General features: G+C 43.3%; 1 protein-coding gene and 1 non-coding gene across 4 annotated transcripts in view; one reads left to right on the top strand and one right to left on the bottom strand.

Moving 5' to 3' along the window:
* Window positions 1–19459, bottom strand: part of LOC105474038 (protein phosphatase, Mg2+/Mn2+ dependent 1H) — a 366109-nt gene that overhangs the window by 72822 nt on the left and 273828 nt on the right. For 2 of the 3 annotated variants that reach the window (XM_011728342.3, XM_071071520.1), the window contains exon 10: window positions 4787–9793. The exons of the other annotated variant lie outside the window; for it this stretch is intronic. In XM_011728342.3, the coding sequence (XP_011726644.1) occupies window positions 9646–9793 (148 nt within the window). In that variant the 3' untranslated portion in view covers window positions 4787–9645. Of the gene's footprint in view, window positions 1–4786; window positions 9794–19459 lie in introns of those variants that run through there. 3 annotated transcript variants of the gene reach the window in all.
* On the top strand, window positions 12282–12382 carry LOC112425299 (small nucleolar RNA U13). The gene has a single exon (XR_003016369.1). It is a non-coding gene; the product is annotated as a small nucleolar RNA U13 (small nucleolar RNA).

Genomic DNA, 19459 nt, shown 5'->3' with positions numbered 1-19459 from the left:
ACAGTTGGAGACTTTCATACCCTACTTTCAGTAATTGATAGAAAAATTAGGTAGAAGATCAATAAGAAAACAGAAGACTTGGACAGTATGATGAACTAACTAGGTCTAACAGACATCTACAGAACAGCCAACAACAGCAGAGTACACGTTCTTCTCATGTGCACATGGCACCTTCTCCAGAATGGATTCTATGTTAAGCCACAAAACAAACTTCAATACGTTAAAAGGATTGAAATCATACAAAGCATGTTCTCGGATCACAATAGAATGAAATTATTTCCTCACCTGCAAAAAATGATAACATCTACCTGAGCAAGGGATAAAAGAATTAATCCCAAGTAGCCAGCATGGGGCATAATAAACTTTTTTATTATGAGATACTTTTATTATTGTAAGAACAGAGTACATGTATGCTTTCCTTTGCCTCATGACTAGAGTGTGGCAAATGATGGGTTAACTTCCTCCTTTTAAATTAGAAAAAAATATTAACCATTTTCAATTTGTGGCAGATTATAAAATTGATAGTGTTATAGTTTTGAGAAAATACAGTATCACAACCCCGATGCATCTACCACCAATATGACTAAAAGCTGAATGTAGGACTACCTTAGAATACAAACTGGCAAATTTATAAATTGCGCTCTGTTTATAAAACAAGATGATTATGGATCTACCTGAATTTTCCTTAGCAATAGGCCGTGAATGTTCATTCATGTGTTTGACTCTCTTCATTTCACACCAGAAAGGCAAGATCAGGCCACATTCTTATGAGTTAATTCTTCTAGTCAAGTAATAAAGCTTGACCTTATACTGTCTTAAAACAGATCTTAGTTCAGATTATCTATGGCTGCATTCGTGCAACAATAGCTGGTTTGAGTAGCTGTAACAGAGTCCAAATGGCTCATAAAGCCTAAAATATTTACAATTGGGATCTTTACAGAAAAAGTTTGCAGAACCATAACCTAAGAACTAAATAAATAATCCTTGGGTGGCACTGGCAGATGATATTCCAGGAAAGGCACTGAAAAAAAACATGCAGTCATCCTTTTATTTCCAAGTTTGCACAACTTTCTTCAACATGGCCAATCTTGTTTCATCTGTAAACCCGTCCACTCCCTTCCCTTTATTACTTTGAAGCAAATCCAAGACATACATTGGTAATATTTCATCTACAAATATTTGAGTCTATTTGCATTGCATTTTAAGGCATGTAATACTTATGATAGCATTTATCTTTTTTGCAAATATGAGAACAACCACACTGTTAATTTTCCTCCAAAGTCTATGGTGCAATTGGTAGATTGGCCAAATATTCTCTGACTTGTATTTAAAAATTACAAGAATGAGCTGGGTGCGGTGGCTTACACCTATAACCCCAGCACTTTGGAAGGCTGAGGTGGAAGCCCAGGAGTTTGAGGCCAGCCTGGGCAACATAGCGTGACCCTGTCTCTACAGGCATGGTGGCACATGCTTGTAGTCCCAGCTACTTAGGAAGCTGAGGCAGGAGGATCGCTTGAGTCTAGGAATTTGTGGTTGCAGTGAGCCATGTTTGCACTACTGTACTCCAGCCTGGGCCACAGATCAAGACTCTTTCTCCAAAAAAAAAAAAAAAAAAAAAAAAAATTCCCAAAATAAGAAATTTAATGTTTTCACCTAAGACAATAATAGTGGAGACTTCACAGTTCTCCAGAAATTTCTCCCAACTCTTTTTTTTCACTGACCAAACTCAGTAGGGAGGTAATATCTAATTCAGAACTGCTAAGACCACCATTTTCAGGTTTTACAGTTATTTAGTTTAAATCAAAGATGTTTTTCACTAAGCCTACACTTCCTGCAGTGTTTAAAGGATGTGAGGTGGCTCAGCTTGGGACATTTTGCTGCTGTAACTCCACATTTCTCTCACTTTCATGTCAACCATTCCTACACCCCCACCCACAATTCTGAATGAGCTCACCTACTTTTACTTTATAGTGACTAAATTTGCAAATATCAAATTTTAAAAAGAGGATTAAAGAAAAAAGCTCAGATTTGTATGCCCCTTTCAGGGAAGAGCTGTCCTTTAGGTCTGCGTTCAGACCTTCCAAAGCCCTGTCCACGGCCCCACTTGCACAAACAAACTGATCCGACCCAGTCCCTGGAAGACAACCGAGCTGCACCCTGCCCCCACCTTGTGCTCAGTCATACTTGGAACGTCTCTCAGGCAGCCTAATTGGAATCAATAAAGCAAAAAGGGCTAGCTAGCTGGAGGATCTTGTCAGAAGTGAAAGACAAGAGACTGAAAATGTAGGGAATGTACTGAGTGAGCAGCAGTCTTTTCAGGGTTCTAATGATAGAGAACACAGTTAAAAAGGCAGACCAATTGCTAGGAAATGTAATTCATTCTTTGGCTTGTCATTTAAAGGAAACAACTGGGGTGGCAACAAGTGTGAAGTATTTTGTAGATAGGGATTTTTTTTTGAGACAGGATCTTGCTCTCTCGCCCAGATTGGAGTGCAGTGATGCGATCGTGGCTCATTGCAGGCTTGATGTCTCGGGTTCAAATGATCCTTCCACCTCAGTCTCCTGAGTAGCTGGGACTATAGGTGTGCACCACCACGTTTGGCTAAGTTTTGTATTTTTTTGTAGGGTCTGGGTTTCATCATGTTGCCCAGGCTGGTCTCAAACTCCTGAGCGCAAGTGATCTGCCCACCTCGCCCTCACAGAGGTTGGGGTTACAGGCATGAGCCACCATGTCCAGCTGAGATTTTTAAACGAGAATTTTTAAATATACACACACAATTTTAAAATGGTCTGATTTTCCCTAACACTGTTAAGTTCTTTGGAATCAAAGAACCACTTGACTGTACCAAAGGTCATAAGTAGTATAACATGGGATGGTCTTATCATAAATGTGTGGTTAAATTAGTGTTCTCCCCTTCTAGGCTCATAGCCTCCAAATGGCCATCATTTTCCTGGCTTAGTAAGGCTCATTATCAGCTGCAAGCAGCAGCAAAAGCATACACGTGAATGCAGGGATTATGTTCGTCTCTGCATGATTGCTAAAAAACTGGTTTTCCCATTTCAGTCACCCTACCACATTCCATATGGAAGGTTATTTCCCACGTCAGAAGTGTATTTTCTCAATGCCATTTTCTCTTTAAACATTTTACATTTTTAACCATTTTACTCCCAAACCCCGAGAGCCAGGTTCTCTGTACCTTATTATTTGTTCATGGGTCTGTGGGCCAGGAATTTAAGCAGGGCTAAGTGGGGATGGTTCTCTGCTCTATAATGTTTGTGACTTCAAGCGGAATGACCCAAATAGCTGAGAGCTGGCTAGGCCTCTCTCCCCTCATGTTATCACCTGGAGGGACTCATTTGGGGCACCACTCCCAATGTCTGGGCACTGTGGTTCTCTCCCACGTGGCCTCTACTCACTCACTAATCTAGTCTGACATTCACAGGGTGACTGGCTTCCAAGAGTGAAAGCAGGTACTAGGAGACCTCCAGAGATCTCAGCTTGGAAGTCTCAGAATGTCACTTCTACATTCTATTAAAGCAAGTCACAAGCCAGACCAGACTCAAGGAGTGGGGAAACAAACTCCACCTCTTGATGGGAAAAGGAAACTTGCACACAGACCTAGGAAGCATTGTTGGCAGCCATTTTGGGAGACAACTGCCACACCTTTCAAGAGCTAATCATGACAGAATGTTAAAAACTCCTCCATCTTCCATGGAGAAGAAACATCCCAATCTCCTGGTATCTAATCCAAGCATTGATTTTTTCCATTGTTTTCCACTACTGAGTGGGGGAGAAGGAGGCAGTATCAGCATTAGGGTACAAGTGAAGGTGAACAGAGCTGGGATGTTTCACAATAATCGCATTCTAATATGACTTGTCTTCCATTCTCTCCTTCCCAAGCTTCCACTTTTAGCTTGCTTTTGTGAATCAAGACCATGGATCATTCAAAATAGTTTTTTCTTTTTTTTTCTTGAGACAGCGTCTCCCTCTGTCCCCCAGGCTGGAGTGCAGTGGCACAATCACAGCTCACTGCAGCCCCAGCCTGGGTGCAAGTGATCCTTCCACTTCAGCCTCCTGAGTAGCTGGGACTATAGGCAGAGCTCTAGTCACCACCACACCTGGCTAATTTTTATAGAGATGGGGTCTTGGTATGTTGCCCATGCTGGTCTTGAACTCTTGGGATCAAACAATCCTCCCCACTTGACCTCCCAAAGTGCTGGGATTACAGGCATGAGCCACCCTGCCTGGTCATTGAAAATATCTTGTTGGTATTTTATAGATTACTTTTAACTTCCTGGATTTTAGAACTAAGCAGAATTAGCATACTCTGATGCCTTATCCCACCTGTTATGGTAACTTTTCTCTATAAGATGGTACATTTTACTAACCCTTTGTCGTACTTAAAATGCTTAAGCAATGAAGGGAAGTCTTGATTCTTACTGTCTTTAGCAAGATGAGGCTCTAGGCCTCTCACTTAAGAATACCTCTTGGGAGTAATTCTTTTCTCTGAATTCTTCATGTGTTTACTGATGGTATCCATGGTAGTTCCTCTAGAGGCATAGTTGAAATGTATTAGTCTTTACTGTTATTCCTGTGAAGGCTTATAGTGTTGGCATCCATTCCCTTTGGATTTCGAGTCTGTGTTCACCGTTGATAACCTCACATTGAGCCATGATACTCTTTGTGTCATTATCATTACCTGATATAAAGAAACCAGACCATTACCTGACCATGACCTGATATAAAGAAACTTCACATTGAATTCATACAAAAGACAGAAAAAAGTTTTGCTGAATATGTCCTATATACATATATATAATATTTTATTTTAAAATGTCATTGAACATATACATTTCTTTAGCTTTTTCCAGGGGACATTGCACCTAAGTTTCAAAACACACAAAATAGATCCCCTTTACTAAACAGTTTTCATTTTTGGGTTACAAAAACGTCAATGTTTCACAATCACAAAGCATAAAGGTACATGGTTCTGAAACCATTTCCAGGCAGATTTCTCTCATTCACTGTACGTAGGGTAGTTTCGGAAACCCAGACCATGATCCATTCCTTACAAATGATCTCCACCATGGGCCTCCCCGGGTCTCCAGAAAAAACAAACAAACAAACAAACAAAGAAAACTGGGGGCAAAACAGGAGTGAAATAATAACCTCAGGACTCAGGAAACAAACACAAAATACTTGAGGGAGATCAGAAAAGTAGAGGACACAGGTTCTCCTTCAAGTACATCACAGTAGAAAACTACAGCACATTTACAGCCTTATTTGGTCACTCTACCTGATTGCTACATGAACAAAACTTCACACCTAAGACACAGAGGAAAAATTAAAGCTATTTACACAGATAACACTGTGGATTCGAAAGAGCAGTCCTCTGCAGACTGGCACTCCATCTGACAAAGGCCACAGTCCTCACAGGCAAGTCAGGCTGCTCGCGTAGCGTCCTTTGAAAAATCCCAGTGTACAAACATGCGCCACATCACCACACAGAACCAAAGTCTGCTCAGAGAGGTGGGCTACGGTGTGCAGGCTGCAACCTTTCTCTGCAATTGTAAGTCCTCAAAAATCTGAGTTCCTCACATAAAATTCTGTGCTGTGGCCAGACCTTGTTTTACCATTTTCTTAGACTGGATAACTTTTAGGATCAGCCTGGTTGTTCTTTGCATAGACAATGACTCTCACAGCTTTCTCCAAGTGTCCCAGAAGCACTGACTTACTGAAAATAGAATCTCATCAAAGCTTAGCATATTCACTCTGAAAACAGCGGAGCTGCTGGGTCACTTAAGGAAAGCTGAGAACCTCAAACCTGTGGAAGAGAAACCAGTGACCACTTGTGGCCTGATAAAGTTGATTGGCAGGTGAGGAAGGGGATATCAAGAGGAGAATCGGAATTTTAAAGACATGGGAGATTTGTCCCTAACATTTTCATACGAGTGCTCTTGTTAAATGGAAAACCCTGCCTGCATGGGGAAGATCTGAGGCTAAATCTGGATCCTGGGACTGTCATTCTTCCCCACCACCATCTCCCTGTGGCTGTCATTCTTCCCTGGAAGTGAATGAATACTGAGAACACTGTAAGAGGAGGGTGGTCACCACTGACTTCACAAAGCCTCATGGAGGTTAAGTTGTTTAAGAATTTAAAAAGTAAACACCCCAAATCCTCCAAAATGAAATACTGTGGAAAATAACTGAAATTTCCACTGCTTAAGGCTTTGTCCTATTAAGACAGCTGAGTACTTGGCCTAGTCCGATTTTCACCTTTCTTTTTTTTTTTTTTTTTTTTTGAGACAGAGTCTTGCTCTGTCGCCCAGGCTGGGGTGCAGTGGCCGGATCTCAGCTCACTGCAAGCTCCGCCTCCCGGGTTTAGACCATTCTCCTGCCTCAGCCTCCCGAGTAGCTGGGACTACAGGCGCCCGCCACTTCGCCCGGCTAGTTTTTTGTATTTTTTAGTAGAGACGGGGTTTCACCGTGTTAGCCAGGATGGTCTCGATTTCCTGACCTCGTGATCCGCCCGTCTCGGCCTCCCAAAGTGCTGGGATTACAGGCTTGAGCCACCGCGCCCGGCCCGATTTTCACCTTTCTTTTCCACCTCAAGAACAGCTGATAGGCATGCGCAACCGCAGCAGCACACACCCTCCACCTCTCTGACTGCTGACACTGGCTACAGGAACAAGGCTTTGGTTATCATCTAGCAAAATGCCACAGAGTCTGGACGGACTGAGTTTGTTCTAAGGAAAGGAGTTTCACCAGATAGTCTGAAGAGGCCCAGCCCAGCAAAGAGATTTAGAGCAGAAAAGCCTTTCATTAAAGTAGCCACACACCCCTCAAGACAACCATAAAGACTTGACTAGGACAGACATCAAAAGCTTTTTATTAAACAAGACTTCCTCTGAGGCTATTCGAGCAAGCAAATTTGGCTATAAGTCAGATATGCAAGATTTCAGAACCGTGTATAAATACGTTCTGCAGAGTTTCGAAGTGTGCGTCCTTTGACTTTTCCAGGAACATACCAAGGGCCAACCCATTATGTAGACACAGTTACTGTTTCAGGACTGGGTGACATGGGGCCTGGGTAAAAAATAAGGCCAAAATTGAGTAAGCTCAATTTATAGAGCAATATCAGTGCTGGGCAGATCTGCCATGCTTCATTGACATCATGTTTCCCACTTTTGATTTCTTCACCTCATTTATAGTCTTCCTCCCATCCCCCAAACACAAATATGACTTTATCTTGTAACTAAGATCTTTCCACCCTAGGGGGCTTATGGAAACACTTCCTGGATGCCTTTCTAACTAAAACCAGCAGGACTAAATGCTCAAGATTTTATAGAGGATTTAGAGATGTAGAGGTTTCTAGAGTTTTTCCTGAGATGTGCCATAGCAGTAAATGAATTGGTGAATTGAGTAGAAGGTAGTTGTGACATCTACACCCAAATTCTTACTCTGGTGGCTTGAATAAAACTGGAGAAGCTCAAGGTAGGGCCCAGATAGAGGCCCAGGAAAGCAAGTAAATGAAAGGCAGTGGGGACACAGGAAGGATCCCAAAGATGGCAGCTCAGGGTCCTCTGTGGAAGACTTGCTCAGGTTTCCTACTTACACATGACTCTGAGCACCAGGACAGAACAGGGAGTGGACCACACTGCTGTCGCATGCCTGAAGGTTTTCCCACAGCCTCAGACTGCCAGGAAGCAAAGCATTTTCCACAAACTTCTCTCCACAGAGATATCTGGGGTAGCTAAGATCTACTGCACGGGGAGGAAACGTGCCGTCAGATGAAGACAACTCCTGACAAGGCCGAAGTCCCATTCTTCCCAGGCCAACACTTCCACAAACACCGGGTGGCGTGAATTCCCACAGGGCTTCACCTGCCAGACAGGGCACGGTCTTCACACCCTGGAATGAGTTCATTCCTGAGTAGGAGGGGCTCCAGGCCTTTTCAAATACGATATGGACAACTCCAGAAATGCAGGTGATTTACTGCCCTGGAGGAGAAGTTTCTCTCCTCTCCTCTGGGGAAGAAATTCAAACAAACGTGAGAACTGGAATTAGCTGTCTAGCATTCTGGGGGGGTCACATCAGTGACCTTTTTCCTTCTTGGGTCAGAAGAGTGTTTTAATTACTCAAAATTGTCAAAATGGTGGCAATACCTCAGGAGCTCAGCAGGAAGACTAGGTAATTTTGTGGCTGTACAAGTCTGCCTAAGAGCCAGAAGTTTTACAGTCCTACTTGGCCATTCCTCCCAGCGGAGTAGTAGCAGGTAGATACGGCTCACGCTGTGCCTGCAGCTGCTGCTCTTGTGGTGAACACTCAGATGTGGGACCTGGAAGAGCTGGGATATGATTCTCTAGAGAAAAGGAGCACAGCATGGGAATGGCCAGTCAACCCATTTCAAATGCTTTTATTAAAGTGCCCCTCCATCCCCCGCCCCGAGGGGCCTTGCACAATGATGATGGGGAGAACAGAACTGCTGCTCCTTGACAGAACTCTGATCCTTACACTTTGTTTGGAGTGGGCTTGGGGACAGTCACAAGCCATGAAACCTGAATCCAAAATGGTCCCCAGACGAGTTATGGTGAACCAACAGATGCGAAGAACTTCTTAAACTGCTCTATTAAACACTGCTTTATATGTGTCCCCATGACACAGAAAAGTGGGATGGGGCCAGCCATTCCAGAAATGAAAATCCAGACTCTCACAGAGAACCCTTGAGACACACAGGGAGACCACTGAAGACAACAGAGGAACTGCTGGTCCACAGAAACACTCATAGTTTCATGAAAACACACTGATTTGGTGAGAAAATGCAACTTGGGAACAAACGTTACACAACAAAGATCCTCTGTCATGCAGGGCACCGGCCCAGATGCTGCCTGGGTTGTGTGGGCTGGAGGATGTGGGGACAACCCAGCCTGGCTGGGACTTTGACGCAGAACTTCCTCAGCAGGGTGTTGGAAAGTCCCAGGCCTGTTCTATGGAAGGGGGAAAAAAAAAAAACAGATTCAAGGAATGTCAAAAACTGAAAAAATATAAAGTAAAACAAATCCCTGCCTTACTCCACCACTGCCACAAAAGAATAGAAACAGAGAAGAAAAAGAATAGGAAAGAGAAGAACAGAAGAATAGAAAAGAGAAGGGGGCGGGGGTCAGACAGCAATCCCTGAAATAAATCTCAGGCTTCCTAGAAGGTGGGCACTTACATTTTGAGGCATGACACCTACTTTCCAATGCAGCACTTTTTAACCCGTAGAGAAGTTGGCAGCTTGACAGGCTGAAGAGTCCTCTGCCATTTACACCTGAAAATGGCTGCCCCAGCTACTCGAGATAAAATAAATATGACATATATACCCCAAATAGGCAATGGCCACCTCGGAGGCCTATGAAAGGAACTGAAATACAACACTTGGTAGCAGCCTTTGTGTTTTGCTCTTGTTGAGTTGACCTGTTACTAAAGAAGAAATGGAAACCAAAGGGTCATCTTGAAGCATAGCCTTTTGGCCGCGAACTCCAAACCTGGGCTGGGAAGAGACTGCATCACTTGGAACTCAGCTGGGGCACTTCCCAGTTCTGTCCTGCCAAGAGGCATCCCAGCTTTCTTCCCCTCTGTCCTCCCAATCCCCTGGGCCTTTTTCATGACAGCTTGTTTCCATGTATTAAAGGAATGACATATACAGAAATGTCATCTCCTGAGCCCAGTCGGTCATTAGATATCCGCCATCCTCTGTCCTTCAGCACACCCCGGGCACGCATCACCAGGTCCTGAGCTGCCAGTGTGTACCTGTGCAGGAGAGGCAGGAACGAGACAGTCAGTAGAGCATCAGGCAGAAGCCAGGGCTAAGGGAGGCTGGGAAGGGGGAGGCATCACTATAGTTGTATAAATAAGTTTCAAATACAATAAGAAAAAGTCAAGGTCTTCTTTTCCCAAAATGTAGGACACCTAATGTGAGATTATTGTTTACATGGTAGTGGGATAAGGCACTAAATATAAATACATTAGATAATGTCTTACATTATTCACCTGCTCAGTCCTCTTTTGATGTTTTTGATTATATTGAGGGCAGTCTCAGTTTGCTGCTAGTGTATCTCAAAGAGCTTCTCAAGCTCAGAGCTTTCCATGATAAATGGTATCTAGCTAAAAAGGTACATGGGAAAAATAAGGACTTTTGTTTTCAATATACTTAGTTTTAGAGTTATGTTGCTTTTGTGACAAAAAAATAGTCATTTTCTATTGTAAAAATCATTTAAATTTTTAAAAATGAGTTAAGGAAAAATATTAAAAATAATACAACATAGCAGAAGCATATAACAAGAATGTGAAGTTTTTTTTGGTAAATGATAAGTCTTGGTGTGAGTGAGCTGCTTACTTGTCAATGTCACCCTCTCCTCTTGAACAATGTAAGTTCAGCAAGAGATCTCTTAAGAATTTGAAAATAAGATTGCTGAGATTTAAACTGTAAGTTAAGGAGAAAGAATGACACTATAAGCTGATGGAAAGTATTAACATCTAGGAGAAAGACTAACTTGGGAGGTGATTTGGGTGGGTATGGGCCTGGGTTAGCCCTGAGGCATAAAAAAATGAGACAAAACATTGGCAGGTGTCTATCCAAACACTGACCAGAGCAGAGGGGGAGTCATAGTTGACAGCCTTCAAAGGAACTTAGTTCCACTGGCAGGGTCATATTTGGTGTGGGATGGACTACTCTCTTAGCCTATACCATTAAGCATATGATTCAGCTTTATTCTGATTTCGTGTTCACCAAAGAACCTCCTGATTATGATCTGCTTCCCTGCATAGGCCTGCCTACAGGAAAGAATGAGCTAGTCATTTGTACTTTAAGAATATCCATCAGTTATATTTCTCTGTGTAAATGTCAAGTGGCATTTTGGTTTACAGATCAATCTTGTGAGCTTGGTTAAGGTGAGACCAACTCTGATAATGAATCTCTTTTTTGTATCTTGATTAAATCAGTTGCTGAACCTGAAAAGCTAAGAGCCAGACTGGTAAATCATCAAGATAATAAACGTCACCGTATAAGTCCTCTTGGAAGCCAGCCTGTAGGCCTTTTACAAGGGACCACCCTGATATTGCTAGTGACCTTTCTCTACTTGAAATGTCTCAGTAGTCTCGCCTTCAGAACTGTGAGTTATGGAATTCAGAAAACCAGAAGCCTCTCCATTTCTTTTGCTAAAATTCACAGACTTTCATGTTGAGAACTGCATCATCATTACATTATTTAGGAACAAGTGCTCTAGCAAATGATCCCAGGACTGTGAAGATTCCAAGTTGTACAGTCTTTGAAGATCAAGTCTATTTGTACAGCCCAGATAGCAGACAGAAGTGTAACATACACCACAGCAGAAAGGATACTATAGTCAATAGAAATAAATACCTTTCCTTCTAGAGGATGGGGTAGTAGGTGAATAATTTTTTCTATCTGTATTAAGAGAATTATCTTTGAAGCAGAAATCTTTAAGTTCTTGAGGGAAGATGCAACCAGTTTGTCCTGAGGTTCTCCTCCTCTTGAGATCAGGAAATAAAGGCTTCCAAAGAGGTCTTTGGCTGAAGAGCCAAGTAAATATCTCAAAATCGACATATTGCAGCTCATACACTATAGTCAGAAGAGCCTCTCAGCCGCTCACCTCATGTATTAGTTTGTTCTCACACTGCGATAAAGAACTACCTGACACTGAGTAATTTATAAGCAAAAGAGGTTTAATTGTCTCACAGTTCTGCATGGCTGGGGAAGTCTTAGGAAACTTACAATCATGCTAGATGGCGAAGGTGAAGCAAGGCATGTCTTACATGGCAGCAGGAGACAGCAAGTGAAGGGGGGAAATGCCACACTTTTAAACCATCAGATCTCGTGAGAACTCACTCACTCTCACAAAAACAGCATGGGGGAAATCTGTCTCCATGATCCAATCGCCTCCCACTAGGTCCCTCTCCTGACATGCGGGGATTACAATTTGACGTGAGATTTGGATGGGGACACAGAACCAAATCATATCACCCCAGCTTACTCTTAGTTTTATATTAAATTGTATATGAGACATAAACACATGGGGAAAGGCCACCAGCCACACCAGAGTGACGTTTATTATCCTGGTGATTGACCAGTCTGCACCTGAGCTTTTTAGGTTCAGAAACCTGGCTAAGTTTATTTGCCTATCAGGCCTGAACTTACCTTAACCCAGCTATGAGCTGACTAGACATAGAAAATTATGGTATGCTATGAGAAAATATGCCTGACAATAAAAGATACTCAATCCTTTTGTAGTTCATAAGCCTGTTTGAGTTTTCACACTTATGTGTGAGATATGCCTCCCTCAAACCTTGTTACTACATTAGCACATTAACCATGAGACATGGAAAAAAAGATAGACACTCAAAGATGTCAAAAAACAGATACAAGAACTCAAAACACAACTCTGTATGGCTACTTTCAGCTCCAGACAGGCCTCAACAAGTCCTGCAGTCATGGAGAAATGACTGGCTTTATTAGATTCGTGAAAGATGAACAAGAGACCACCCTAATGCTGCTAGTACTAGTGACTCTGCATATTTTTTAAATGGTCAAAATTAGGTTGGTATTTTTAAAAAGCAAGCATTAGGTCACCTAGAAAAGATGGCTACCCAGGAAACTCATTTCCCTGAGGGCTGTAGATAATTAAGGTTTCATTCTTAATATGGTTTCATTCTTTAATATGGTTATTGCCTATTCCAAGATAACTTCCTTTGAGATTGCTTCTCTCTTCACCATCCACTGTTTTCCCTTAGGTGCTGAACTTCCTGAGGGAAAATACACTCTTGCTTTCCCAATTTATTACTTCCCATTGTCTTCCTTTGTCTCTTACCAGTAGGCCCAATACCCTGCTAATCTGTCCTCTTAAAGCTTGATCCACGGGTGGCTTCTCAATACTTATTCTGGTTAACCCCTTGTGTTCAGCAGAAATACTGCTATTTTATCCTTAAAAATCTCTATTCTTCTTGAATTCTCCTTTCTTTCTGGGGCTCCCATGCTATAACCCACTCCAAGTTCTCCTGTGACTGGGCTTCCATGACACACAGCACAAGTCCTTCTCTCTGATGCTCCTTCTTAATTTCCTTTGTAGGCCCTAACTAAGACTTAGGAAGAACTCAATGAACATTAATTTCTTTTTACTTCCAAAGTGGAATATCCCCAGCTATCATCCTTAGTTAATGATATCCTAGTCTCTTAGGCAAGAAATCAGTGTTTTTCAATGCCACTTTCACACCCTGATATTGTTCAATTATGAAATCCACAGGGCAGGGTGGGACTTCTAAACTTTGCATTATTATTATTATTATTTAGAGACAGGGCCTCGCCCTGTCATCCAGGCTGGAGTGCAGTGGCATAATCATAGCTCACTGTAACCTTGAATTCTTGGGGCCAAATGATCCTCTCGCCTCAGCCTCCCAAGTAGCTAGGACTAATGCATATTCCACCATGCTCAGCTAATAAACTTTGCATTATTTTTAGTGTATTTTATTAGTAGCACATGGCTAATTAAAACAAAATCTATATAGTCACTAAGATAATTTTGTTTATTGCAAAAACTGGTAGATCTGAACCTATATTTTGCAGTCATATATACATATACACACATATGAAAACTTATTTTGTGTTTTTAATTTATTTTATTTTTTATTTTTTTTTTTTTTGAGACGGAGTCTAGCTCTGTCGCCCAGGCTGGAGTGCAGTGGCCGATCTCAGCTCACTGCAAGCTCCGCCTCCCGGGTTTACGCCATTCTCCTGGCTCAGCCTCCCGAGTAGCTGGGACTACAGGCGCCTGCCACCTCACCCGGCTAGTTTTTTGTACTTTTTAGTAGAGACGGGGTTTCACCGTGTTAACCAGGATGGTCTCGATCTCCTGACCTTGTGATCTGCCCGTCTCGGCCTCCCAAAGTGCTGGGATTACAGGCTTAAGCCACCGCGCCCGGCCGTTTTTAATTTATTATATGCTTCTTTCCTTCTTTCTTGTTTTCTGTCAGGTTGATAGCTTTACTATTCCCCTCCCCCAACTGGTTTGGAAGTGTTATTTCTATTATTGGTTATGCTTAAGTTTTTAATATACAAGTTAATCATATTTCTGTCCTCCTCCTGAAAATAAAAGGACCTTAGAATGTGTTCTTTCATCTTCCATGTTACTGCCTATTATTTTAATTCACCTTTTTTTGAGCCTGCCTTAATCATCATCATTTACAGTCTACACTTACATAAATAAACCAACATACTCACTTCTTTGCTTTTTTTTCTAACTATTCCTTGCTTCTGGATTTAATTTCCTTCTATTGAAGTACATTTTTAGTGATTTTTTTTAACAATGGTCTGTGAGTGATAAGCTCACCTACTCTTTAGATTAAGAAAATCTTTATTTTTACGTTTGATTTTGGCTATAGCTTTATTGTTATGCAATTCTAGATTGTCTGCTATTTTCCCTCAGCAGTTTGGAGACATTATTCTGCCTACTTCTGACTTCTACTTTTTTTGAGAAGTCTGTCTTTTATCATTCCTTTATAGGTAAATGACTTTTGTCATTGATAGCTTTCCAAGTTTTTGTTTTTTTGTTGCTGATATGAAGCACCACTAAGACATAACAAAAAGGAGCTTTTTATTTATCACGGTAAGAAATTAGTTTTGCTTCTTCAAACTGAAAACTCCTGAAAAATTCTCAGCCATCAATTTTTTGGATATTGCCTCTCCTCTATTTTGTAGATACTCTCCATAAACTCTTATTAGATTTTACCTTGCAGATTTCAACTTCTCTGTGATATCTTTGTTTTGTTTTGTTTTGTTTTGAGACAGAGTCTCACTCTGTCGCCCCGGCTGGAGTGCAGTGGCACGATCTCGGCTCACTGCAATCTCCACCCTCCGAGTTCAAGCAGTTCTCCTGCCTCAGTTTCCCGAGTAGCTGGGATTATAGGCACATGCCATCGCGCCCAGCTTATTTTCAGTAGAGATGGGGTTTCACCATCTTGGCCAGGCTGGCCTTGAACTCCTGACCTCGTAATCCACCCACATCGGCCTCCCAAAGTGCTGGGATTACAGGTGTGAGCCACCACACCCAGCCTTATGATATCTTTCAATTCACTAACTCCCTTTAGCAGTTTACTATCCATTTAGTGAATTACTTTATTTCAATGACAATGTTTCACCATTGTGAATTTCTATTTGGTTCTTGTCCAGATTGACTTCTTCTTACCTTATAGATTCTATTTGCACACGTTTAACTCTCTTCTAAATTTGTTCTGTTACACCCAGGTTTTCTTCGAGGGCCTGGAGGGAAGGCTCTATTGTATTTAGTTATTCTTTCTCATGGTGGGTGTAAAGGGAAGACATAAGCACCTCTTCAGAAGGAGTTGTTCACTATGTGCCCTGGGTTATCCACAGAGATTTAAAATTTGCCTTTACTGAGGGGCGGTATGAGTTTCTGTAGTGCTAGAACATGTTCATTTTAGCTTTTTGTCTTAGGATCCCCATACCACAGGAGTAGTATTGTTAGAGTAGGCAGTTAGGTAGACATGAGCAGGACATGGGAGGGCCCTGCCACAGGAATGTCTGGCGACCATCAGGTGATGGTCAGGCAGTTGTTAAACCCTCTAAAATAACAACTGGTCACAGCCGGCACCAGGGAAATGCAGTCTCCCAATAGAAAACACCTGGCCAGGTGCAGCGGCTTAGGCTTGTAATCCTAGCACTCTGGGAGGTCAAGGCAGGCGGATTAACTTGGGCCCAGGAGTTAGACACCAGCCTAGGCAATGTGGTGAATCCCGTGTCTACAAAAAAACCACAAAAATTAGCTGGGCATGTGCCTGTCATCCCAGCTACTCGGGAGGCTGAGGTGGGAAGATCTCTAGAGCCTGGGAAGTGAGGCTGTGCCACTGCACTCCAATCTGGGTGACAGAGAGACTCTTTCTCAAAAAAAAAAAAAAAAAAAAAAAAAAAAAAAAGGCACCTGAGGCAGGTGATCAGCAGCTTCCTGGTAAGATCTCAGGAGACAGGCGAGTGCGCTCAAGCACATGCACCAGGAGGCAAAATGGAGGAGTTTAACTGTCATATGACCTTCCTCCAGAAACATTCAACAGATAAGGGAAAAACGAATGAGCATGCGTACTTCAATAAGCACACTGTGTATGCAGCCCCTCCCAAGTGTTGGCAGGCCACTGTGCATGCAGACAGCCCACCCCGAGGGAAGAATCAGGGGAGAAGAAACGCAAACCATGCCAATGTATAAAACCCCAAGTCAAAGGCGGATGAGGTACTTGGATCTCTCAAGTTGGCCGCTTGGTCCTCTTCCAAGTGTACTTTACTTCCCTTCGTTCCTCCTCTAAAACTTGTCTCAGTCTCTCACTCTGCCTTTTGTCCCTGGGCTGAATTCTTTCCTCCAAGGCAGCAAGAACTGAGTTGCTGCAGACCTGTGTGGGTTCGCCGCTGCTAACCACATGAGGTCTAACGTCACATTTTTCCTGTGTGGTAAACCTACCCAGACATTTCCTCCTCCTCATAAAACTTCAATCTTGTCAGGCAGCTGCCCTCATCCATGTACCCGTGTGCTTCAGAAGGGTAAGGACAGCCCCGCCTGAGGGAGAAGTTTAGGGAAGATTCCCAGGACGACTTCTTCCTACCCTGTTCCCAGGAGCTCAGATTCCTTCACATGGCTTCTCTCCGCCGGCTTCACCAGTGCATGTCTATCCCTCCTTGTCCAAGAGCAGTGTGCGTGGACAACTGAGCCGTTAGATGCTGCACTCCATAGGTGACAGTGCAAATGCTCTAGGACCAGCTTCCTGACATTCCCTTCATGCCACAGGAGACCCGGCATTGCAATGAAACTCAGCAACAGCATTCGGGGAAGATGAAGTCACTTGCAGGAGCTTTCATAGATTCATCAACTCAACACAAGCCCGGGGACCCAGCTCTTGGGAGAAAGCTTTTCGTGTCACCCCCATATTGGGCCAGGCTGGTGGCCATTTCAGAGCTCATTTGCATCCATCTTCAGAGCCACCCTGCCATATGAAATGCATGAAATCCTTTGCAAGGCTGCTTTAGGTCAAGACTGGGGCAAGAACAAACAACTTTCTCGGAAGAGAAAGAACTGCTTCTCCTGCCCCCATTGTATTCTCCAATTTTCTACCCTATGGCAGGGCTCCCTGGGTTGGTGACAATGAAAGTGCTTAAGGTGGTACTAAAACAGAGGAGGGCTTTATTGGTTTTGTTACTGAGGCTGAACACAAGGGCATTTATGTGCCATCAAAGGAGAATTGTAGAAAGTGGTAGGAGAAAATTTGAGTCAAAACATACTGTATAACCAAAAAAATATCCAGAGCAGCCAAGAAGAATATGGTACAGCTGAAGACAGCGAATGGGAAGTGGATTCTGTTACACACCAACTGGGACTATGTGGCAGCCGGAGCCTAGCACTTCTGGAAGCTGAGTGTGGAGCAGCCCTAGTACCATCACTGAATGCTGGGCCAGGCTGCATTAGACAACTGTGGAGGAGTTTGAAATGCCTACTCCTAATGAAGCGTCTCCCCAGGAGACATGTTTTGAATTTGGGGAACATTTTTCTTCTCTAGCTGAAGCTTTCAATATTGATCAGCAAAGCTCTGCTGAAAGCAATGGCTGCTGGGCAGGGATCAGACTTGGCAAACTTCACAGGGCTCGGGCTCCGAGGAGGAGGGAGCAGAGAAAGGACAGCAGGGGAGGCATGGAAAACAAAAAGGAAGAGGGGCTGAAGAGCGATGGGAAGGCCAAAGCTCTTTTCATAACCACTGACTCTTAAAGTCAGGCGGAAGGAGGCCATAAATCCTCGATTGTCCCCTTGTCCTTGCAGATTCTGTTGCAGTCCTTAGTTCTTTTCCCTCCTAGTGGATCAGAAAAGGGCTCTGGGTGTCAGCGTGACTTGCCCAGGTTCCAATCCTGGCTTTCCCACCATCCAGATGGGTGGCTCTGGAAAAAGTCCTTAGCCTCTTGGAGCCCCTCTTTCCTTACTGAATACTAGTGCAGACCTCCAAGGCTCCTGTAACAGCTAAATGTGATCTTTCCATAAACATTCAGCATGGTGCCTGGCACACAATCAGAGGTCAATAAATGTTAGTTACGTTCCTCATTAGATATAAAATGCCTTTCTCCTCCCCAGGATTTTGTCTTCCGTCATCTACGTCTTATAGTCTGTTTTTTGAATCTTTAGTGTCTGAATCAGCACAAGAATGTCAAAAATAAGTCAATTTCAGGCTGCAGGCGATCACCATACCCTAAAGTTCTTAATAGTTCTTGTTGGGTGGGAACTTCAATTTGCCATTTGGATGGTACAGACAGGGTCTTATAAGAGGGTGAGTAGTGGCAGGAACTGGGGAATTAATAGCTTCCAAATATTTGCATATAAAAGGCAGCCTCCATCTGCTGACACCCGCAGTAATACAGTGTGATGGGAACAGGAGGAGGAATCCCCTTTGCATTCTGAGCAGGCCTTAGAAATTTAAGAGGTAGAAAAGCTCTCCCAGCTTTGGAATGTTGGCAGGGGTCTATGGCAGTGGCGTCTTGGTGGGTGGAGGGTCAGGGGTGACTTGGAAATGGTGTTTGTTGTGCCCAGAACTAGCCAATTCATCCTGGGAGGAGGCACACCTCTTAGATTCACTGCTGGGAGCTGGTCCACAGATGCCCCTTGTGTAGCTCTGGAACCAAGTTCTGAAGCAGGTGAAGCTGCTCATGCCAGCTTCTGTCCCCCGTCAGGTTATGGCGATGCCATTCAGGCAGAATACCCTGGGACACCAGAATAATGATGACTGTTGTCTGCAGTGCTGTCACTGGGCTCACTGGGAGTTTGTGTGCTGCCAGCAGACACAAAGCTGCAGACTGGAGGGAGTTCCCCACCCCCATGAGAGAGGGTGAGAAGCCCTGCCAGGCCTCATCCACCTCTATGCACCCTGGCACCGGTTCCCTGGTTTCTTAGGTGATAGGTTTTTAGTTCAAATTCCAAATAGTGACATTTCAATACGAGTGGGCATAATAGACTATTTCCTTCTCAATCCTCCCTGGCAAGCCCTGTAAAATATCCTGATGTGGCCACACAGCTCTGCCACATAAACACCCTAAACAGGATGGGATGGTGGCTGCTTGTGTGCTGTCAGAGGCTGCCACAGCCAGGGCCTCAGGCTGACTTCTGAATTCCCACAGATCTGAGTGTGCTAAACATTGCAAAAGAAAGAAAATTGAAAATTGCGGATTTTATCTAGTCTTCAAACACCAGATCAAACACCCATGAAACTGAGATGGTGAAAAGTGGAGGAAACCCTTCCTTTTCACATTTAAGGCATAGTTTTTGAAAACCTTATGGCATGCTAGAAATTAGTTCCGCTAACTCATGGAAAGGTTTCATAAAAAGAACCTTTGTATTTTCCCAAAATAAATTTCATATTATCAGG

This window comes from Macaca nemestrina, chromosome 10, assembly GCF_043159975.1.
Source record: "Macaca nemestrina isolate mMacNem1 chromosome 10, mMacNem.hap1, whole genome shotgun sequence".
Taxonomy (NCBI): domain Eukaryota; kingdom Metazoa; phylum Chordata; class Mammalia; order Primates; family Cercopithecidae; genus Macaca; species Macaca nemestrina.
This window is presented reverse-complemented; position numbering and strand designations above follow the sequence as displayed.